Source organism: Phaseolus vulgaris, chromosome 3 (assembly GCF_000499845.2).
Source record: "Phaseolus vulgaris cultivar G19833 chromosome 3, P. vulgaris v2.0, whole genome shotgun sequence".
NCBI lineage: Eukaryota > Viridiplantae > Streptophyta > Magnoliopsida > Fabales > Fabaceae > Phaseolus > Phaseolus vulgaris.
This window is the reverse complement of record NC_023757.2, coordinates 49,198,384-49,207,044: the sequence shown is the minus strand read 5'-3', so window position 1 is coordinate 49,207,044 and position 8,661 is coordinate 49,198,384. Positions and strand designations below refer to the sequence as shown.

The 8,661-nt window shown below is 33.6% G+C and overlaps 1 protein-coding gene across 1 annotated transcript; it reads right to left on the bottom strand.

The window, feature by feature from the left end:
• Positions 1-4,279: 4,279 nt before the first annotated feature.
• On the bottom strand, positions 4,280-7,904 carry LOC137808380 (acidic leucine-rich nuclear phosphoprotein 32-related protein). The gene is made up of 2 exons (XM_068609456.1): positions 6,222-7,904; positions 4,280-4,822 (listed from the first exon to the last, which is right to left on the bottom strand). The coding sequence occupies exons 1-2, from the start codon at positions 7,329-7,331 to the stop codon at positions 4,556-4,558; spliced, it is 1,377 nt and encodes a 458-aa protein (XP_068465557.1). The 5' UTR covers positions 7,332-7,904; the 3' UTR covers positions 4,280-4,555.
• Between the last annotated feature and the right edge of the window lie 757 nt (positions 7,905-8,661).

Sequence of the window (8,661 nt, the reverse complement as noted above, 5' to 3'; positions counted from 1 at the left end):
CCCATTAGCCCGACCCGCCAGGTAGTCTAAGGCCAAGATCACCCTGATTTTTTAGACTATATTATTATAAACCCAACATAATTATGTTAGTGTAATAATATTAATTTAGATAAATATATTATGGAAATCAATCTTATTAATGTACAATTAACGTTATTTTAATGCACAATTAATGTGATTTTAATGCACAATATCTCAACCTATTTAAATGCTCTAATTTACTTGCACAATGTCCCTATTTATAAATGCTCTTATTTATTTTTGGAATATCCCTTATTATCATATGTCACATTAAAACCTGGAGGAATCAGTCTCAAAGATCCAAGCCGATGAAGCCCATGACCTAGGGAGTAATCTCAACTCGTATTTTAGCACTATATTCATTATATACACTAGGAGGTTGAATCACTAGAACTTGAAAATAGACAACCAGGATTGGTAGTTAAAACCTTGGTACCTAATTAGATACCAATTTAGAAACTATTTATCAATAATACAAACTATTTTAGAAACTAATAATTTTTTTAGTCTTTAAAATAGTATCTAATTTAGTAAATATAACAACTAATTGTTTTTTATCTCTAAATTAGATTTTTATTTAATGATTTTCTTGTAGTGTTATTTTTTAACTTTCATATTTACCTCTAAATATACAATATTACTCTCATAAATTCAAGACCCTCGATTATGGGATTTCATCTAACACAGTTGGAAAAATCATAATTAATTTTCTTTCCTTGATGTAGATACAAAAATTGACATTTGAAGAAGCAATAAGCAGACTAAAGAAAATAGACCAAAATAAAATAATGACATTGAAAACTTTTAAGGTAGGAAAACCTCTTCAATCTGAGAAGTAAAAAAATTCACAAGATCTAGTCCAAAAAATGTGTCCACTATGTGAAAGTAGGATTACAATATTTATTTCTCTCACCTGAAATACAATGTCTCCTTAACATCTCATTAGGATTTCTAATCTCGAGTTATGGTGGATATTTATACTCTTTATATTGTTTTTCTCACTTGTTTGTATTTCTCTTCTTCACAAGTTCTATTTATATAGAGAAAGACTTATTCATAAAGAGATGATGGGATAATTAATATTTGTCACATTTTCAAGATACCTTGAGAAGACAATCTTCAACTTTCTATATTGAATTTCATAGTCTTCAAGAAAGATATAATTCCAAAATTTTAGAATAACCATAGTTGAATCAATTGCCAAGATTTATAGGCCATGATCTCCCATTAAATAAGAAGAGATTCCCAACAAGCATCTATCTTTGTATTTATTTTTATTTATTTTTTGTTTAATGTTAGTAAAATTTTTGGAACAATTGTACTTTTGTTTTGTAGAATTATCATATGGCTAGAGAACGTATGATTTTTGAGTGAGTATAGTAGTGGGAGCTATGAAACTCGGATACGGCCAAAAAGGCGTCATCAGTGTTTCCGATACATAGCAAACACGCGGCGGAAGCATGTACGACACGGTGTCGGATGCTTTTTATTGACTGGAAATGACCCTCTTTCTGGACACACTGGAGGAGACACGTTCCCCTCTTTGGACACACCAGAAAAACTAGAAAAAAAGACGTGATTCAGTGTTTTAAAGACCTCTTCTCTCCCACATTAAATCTCAAATAAAATCTCAAACAAAATCTCAGACAAAATATTAAAACTTCGAAGTAAAAGTTAAACATTATGTTTTTCTTGATTTTTTTTATTTTCAATTTAGTCGTATCTGCGTGTCCGTATCATATCTGTGATTGGACTTTAGAGTGAAAGTGGAAGGAGAGGATCCAAGAAAGAATGACATATTAGAAGGAAAAAATATTTTCTTTAGTCATGAAGAGAAAACCAAGAAGAAAGGTAAAACAGGTGATTGTTGGTTTCAGTATCCCTAATGTTTTTTTCTGGAAATTAAAGGTTAGGTGATGAAATTTTCTTAGTACTGCTTAGACACTCCTAAAATATTCTTTTTAATTTAATTTTTTCTTTTTCTGATAAAAAAAATGTATACAAAGAAATTTTTTAAAAAAAACTATAGTCATTAAACTAAGAAGAAATAAAGAAAAAAAAATGATACATTTAACTGAAAAAGTGTACAGATATGCACAATAAAGATCATGAAAGGGACATAATCAAAATCAAACACCCTTTTAAATATATTTTTCCCTCAAATGATTGAAACCTTTTCTAACAGTCTATTCTCACTTCCTTTGATATTTCTTCTTCTATCTGATCTCAGTAATAGTGTAGATCATCATCACTCCACTTTTAAAAGTGAATAAGCAAAGTTATAAGAGGGTACCTAGGAATCTTTCCTCTACAGGTTCCTAGACAATATTCTCAATAAAATAAAATATAAAAAAAAAACTAAATTCTGAAGTCACAAATACAAATAAAAAATTAAAAAAATAATATGGGTTAAAGTAGTGAAATGAATTAAAAAATATTTTAAAAATTAAAATGATTGAAGTTGTGAGTCATGTGATAATTAAAAAAAAAAACACAAAGGCTTGAAGTAGTAGATTTAGTGACAATTTAACAAAAAATTATGTCAAAGTCATGAATTTAAGTATAGCTTCATTTGAAAAGAAAATGGATTTGGACAGAGTGAAAATTGTGCTTAGAAATTATATTTTTATCTTTCAAAATAGTACTTTTAAGTACAACTACCCATCTTAAAATTACTGATTATTATTAAAAAAAATATAGCTCATAATCAATTATATTTATAATTCCTATAATCAATTATGGAAATGTTTTCAATTATCAAAAGTTACAAACTTAACTTAGTCAAATATGTTGCACACACAAATCATCTAACACCCATGACAAGTATTTTCTTCACATTTTTAAGTATTTGTGTGCAGAGTTCCTTCTTTTTAATATTTCTCGTTTTCTAATACCTTAACAAACTACTTATTTCTCCTCCTTAACTCATCTCCCTCCTTCTTTCTTTTCAACCAAAATCACCATTAGATGTTGACATTTTATAATCTAGAAGTGGTAGAGGTTAAGTAGTTTAGAATACGGTTCTCATAATTTCACTAGTTGAATAGGAGATACATCTCTATTTAATTTGATTGTTATGCAAAATCAATATTAAAGCCACGTCAAACATGTAAAATTGATCTAATAAATAATGGGATAAAAAAAGTTAATAACTGATTATTTTTATTTTTTAATCTTAAAAAAAAAAAAAAAAAAAAAAGCAGCCTAAATAATAGTCAATTTTTATTCTAAAGGTGAGCTTATTTTTGGTAAAGCAGGTAAATGGGCTGGATTCAAAATAGGTAAAGATAGTCAGATTTGTTTCTATTCTTAGTCAATGCAGAATAAGAGAGAAATAAAATAAAATAGAGAAGATACTTACAACAAAGAAAAGGACCCGAGTTTCTGTGACAAATGTTATTATCCAATAGGTCCTTTTGGGCCAATAACTCATCTTTCACTGAATGAACTAACCTACTATCTTTCACCAAGTTAGAAATTGAAGTTTTTTTTTATATTATAACAAATTCATGCTTAAAAAATGAACATTTATCACTGTGATTAGAAACAAACTCACAACACGTGTCAGCCATCAATTTATTTATTTAATATATTATTTTATTTTGTATGATTTAACTAATGATTTCCTACTTGACAAGCAAACTTATTTTCATGAAGACAACAACCTGGTGTTAAAATAATTTTGTAATCCATTAATTAATCACATTATTTATAATATAAGATGATGGTCAGAATTCAAACATAAACTCCTACCAAAACTGAGAACTTTTCCCAAATTTAACACTACAACACAGTGTATCACCCAAGAACTTCGGAACATGTTGCAACAACCTAACTAAGGATTCTTATTGGCTGGGTTCCATTGGGGATAATAAATTTAATTACATATATACACTGATTAGGAACACGTGGCTACATGTAAACTTCGGGCCCATTTGACATTACCTGGCAGTTGACTACTCCAACTGGACCAAAACTTGTTCATTGCAATCCAAATAAATGCAGTGTAGAAACTGAATAACCAATAATCTGTGACCGAGACACGTCATTACACAATAGTCACCAAAGTTGATAGATAGGAATCATTTTCATAAGAACTATCTACAGGTTTTTACAAACTTTTCCCTTTTCTCTCACCAAAAAAGTACTCCAATAAACTAGAGATTTGAAAACAAAAATTTAAAAAGTTCCCACCCTTTCCCCCCAGGCACCAGTCAGTTCCTTTACAAGCCAATACCAGCATCCAACACATCGCATATCCGCGGTAAACCTCTTATAACTGCCATTTGAATATTTAATAAAGTAACGGCTATATGTGAAAGGCAAGAGGGAAAAAACACTAACGACTTTTTGAACTAAACATATTTCCACCCAACATACAATTCTTTCCCCTAAGATGTGATGTCCTCTGTCCATCAGAGCTAAATTCCTAAAAGCTATCCATTGTTCTATCTAAAACTGAGGTTTCTCTGCTTCCCACACATGGAAGTCATCAACAGAACAAGAACATTATATATTATAAGAATGATGGTGGTCAATGGTGCTTCTTGGATGACTTCGTGAATGCTACCACATCTTCTTCATCATCACTCTCCTCATCATCCTCTTCTTCATCATTCCTCTTTCTCTTCAGGTGGGAAGATTCAGGAGGCAATACCTGAACATCTTCATCCTCATCATCAACCTCATCCTCCTCATCACCATCATCATTTGCACCATCTACATCTCCAACAACTCCAGCATTGAGGGCATCCGACTGTCCAACTGGCTGAACAAGGTAGCCACCACCATAGTCTTCTTCCTGTCATTCCACAGCAACATTAAAAGTCTGACTAAAAAGCTGACACACTTCAATCAAGAATGAGGGGAAAACAGTAAATAAGGCAAATAATATTTCTATAACACTTAACCATACATTTTTTTAATTTTATATTAAAACCACCAAAATAACAACTATTATTAATGAACTTTTTATATTTTTATTATAGGTTCGTCATTCAAATATCTTTTGTAAAATTAGTGTATTATCAAAAACTAAAAAACTAAAACTAAAAAATTGAAACATGGTAAAATCAAAAACTAAAAAGCTGATAACTCCAGACTCCCACCGTCCAGAGTAATGCATAAAAGCACCCAAACAAATTTTCATTAATATCTTTATTTTCAAAGAAAACAAACTTACAAAAGTAACAGATCGGAAGCATGACATGGAAACAGCACAAACTTGGGAAAGGATGTGCATGTGTCAACGATTAAACATCCTAATCCTAACTCCAAAAAACTACATGGGAAGGAAAGAAAAAACTTTTAAACGGAAAACAGGTGTCAAAGCAGATAGCGATGCCTTATTAGAACACCCTTTTTTTGTATCAAAGAAAGGGAAAAAAAAATACATCATAAAATGGTGAAAATTATTAAACATGACAGCAAAATACGTGTTTCGATGCAGAGACTGACACTAATTAAAACATAAGGAATAATTACCTATAATAATCAGTTAGAGGAATTTCAAGTATTAAGCATATATAAGCAAGTTATATTAAAAAATATACACAATTCTGAAGCTTTCAAGAGATCTAAAAATATCAAAACAATGTTATTAAGATTCAAAATTCCAATTGCAACTTATACTGCTATACTGTTTTCACGTATCTGCAAGAGTCCATTCCATTCCAAATCCTGCATTTGATGGGAACTTTAAACATGGAAAAGGCACTGGAAATCAGACAGATATCAACAATACAGTGTGTAACAAAGCATCCACAAACATGCATATTGTTGAATAGATACGGCAATGAAAAATGCCTGACCCGACACATTGAAATCACTGTCTTAAGCAATACATGTAAAAAAACAAATCTACAAGCTCATCAAACATTTATAAAGGGCAAGAAAAAAAATTGTCTATTTTCTCAAGAGCAAAACATGCAAGAAAAAAATCAATCAAAATTCCATGCAGGGAAATATACATCACAATGTTAATAAATTAAACCAAACAGACAAAAGAATAAATCAAGTTAGCAAGCATCAGTAAACAGAAGTTAGCCCCTCCTTGGTAATCTGACAACACACCAAGCAGAAATAAAAAGCAAAAATATATACAGAAACACAGAAAATCACCAATGAAACAAATCAAAGTTCCAAACCAAATAATAGCATGCAACAAACAAAAACAAAATAAATCAGAAGGAATATCTCACTTCATCATCATCTTCATAATCGCCATCATCTTCAACCCCCATCTCATCTTCCCCAGTCTCCCCATTATCATCTTCATCTCCATCCTCCTCGCCCTGCTCATGCCCATCAATCTCCCCCTCCGTACTCGTTAACCTCCCAGTACTCTCCGGCTCCGCAAAATCACCCTCATCATTATCCACTTCCTCCTCATCGTCATCATCATCATCATCATCCTCATCATACTCAACTCCATCCTCATCATCGCTATCCTCAATCTCATGAACCTCCACAACATCATCATCATCTCCCTCCTCCTCATCAATCTCCTCACCAGAATCATCATCCTCATCGTCCTCCTCCACGTCATCCCCCTCTACCGGCACGACACGGAACCCATTCTCCCTATGATTCTCGCCATTAGTAACCCGCCTCGACGTCTCCGTCTCCTCCTCATCCGCATCACTCTCTTCCTCCTCATCAGCATCAACAACACCATCAACACCCTCGCTGTGTCCATTGTTAATCCCAAGCGGTCGATCTTCTTCTCCATCAATCTCGCCACTCCCAGGGTCATCCTCCTCCTCCTCGTCTTCTTCCTCCTCTTCCTCGTCATCACTCTCAGGCCTCTCGTTCTCCTCCGCATCCATCTTATCCAAGTACTTGAGCGATTTAATCAACCCAAAAACCCTAGATCGATAATCCTTCACGCGCGTCACGGGACACTCGTACAGATCCAGCGAAACCAGCTTCACCTGCGCCAGCGGCGCGAGATCCTCAATGTACTGAATCCGATTGTTCGACAAATCAAGGTCACGCAGCGAATCGAGGCCAGCCTGGACTAGAAACTCCAACCCACCGGCGATCCGGTTGTCGGAGAGGTTCAGCTTTTGCAGACTCCGGAGCCGTGGAAACTGCTCCAACGTTGAAACACCGACGTTTGCGATGGAAAGGTGCTGAAGGTTCTGGAACCTTTCAAGAAGGCTTGGAGGAGGTAACCGTCCTTGCACGCACTTAACGGCGCCGTCTAGGGTTAGCGTCCGGGCGGACGCGTGGTCCTTCTCGCCGTCTAACGCCGTCTCCACAGCCCTCTCCCAGATCTCGTCCATCAAATACGAAATCCTATGTCTCATACAAAACGACACCGCAAGTGTTTCAGGCACCACCGTCGCAACGCATGGGTAGAATAGAAAAGAAACAAAAAAGAATAGTTGCAGTGATTTTATGAACCCCTAAACGCGCTTTCCTCTTGTAGATTGGTGATGAATGAAATTGGATTGAACTGATGAGCGAGCCGTTTGGTTAATGGAGTGTGGGAAATTGAAGCACGTTTGATGGTTTTGGTTTTGGTGTTTTGGGAGAGTTTAGGTTTGTTCGTGTTTCTCTCTCTAGGTGTGTTTTATAATTTCTCTCTCATTGCTGAAAGGGGCGAATGGGGGGATAAACCTCTTCTCATTGCGTCTGGGCGAACGGGCTCGCGGTTTGGGTCTCACCTAGGGTTCAGGTGGGCTGAACCTTTGTGGTTCGGGGCATTTTGTCACGTAGCGATCCGCACCGTTCGATTGGGATCGACGGGGATCGATGACGTGGAAATATTGGACGGCTCAGATTGGGGGTTTCTGTGTTTGTTTTCGAGAAGGGTGTAGCGCGCATTGGACTAGCCATTTTCAAACACGTCATTGATTATGTAAATATCGGAAAAAGGCTTCATATTTGCATCTTTTTTGCATCACATTTACCCAAATGCCACGCACGCGGAGTGTGAACTGCCTGAACCAGATATGGATGAAAAAAATTCATTACAATCCAATTTTCATTCTTACACTCGAGGAATTTTAGAACAAACATAAACTTTATTATTAACAATATATTTCTTTAAAAAGTTAAAAATTATCGAAAATATTATAAAATAGTTATATTTAATAACTTTTTAACTCATTATAAATAAAAATGAACATATAAATAAGAAGTTAACATTTTATCTTGTCATACTCCTTGTAAAGTTATTATAGTAATGTCATGGTAAAATGTTTTTTAACTTTTACTGTAAATTAATTAAGTGTGTTTTAGATTCAAATTATGAGCCCTTGTTTGTTATATATATAGAATTTTATTTTATTTTTTGCAAATTTGAGGGTCTAGATTTGCAAGAATTATTATTTATTTTTGCATGTCAGAGCAGATGTAGAAAAAAAAGGCTAGTCAGGTTCACCATAAAAATTTATCGTTTGAAAGGAGAGGGGATTGCATGGAAAGTCACTTAGCAATAATGTGAGAATTATTTTTTTCAATGAAACATGCTTTATATAATATGTTGGTCCTTATTTTATTATTATTATTATTATTATTTAATTTTAATTAAATGTTTATACATGCATTATAATAGTAGTACTAAAAATATAATAAAATTAAAATTAAAATAGTAATATCATGTTAAAATTTATCGTTTCTCAAATTGAAGGT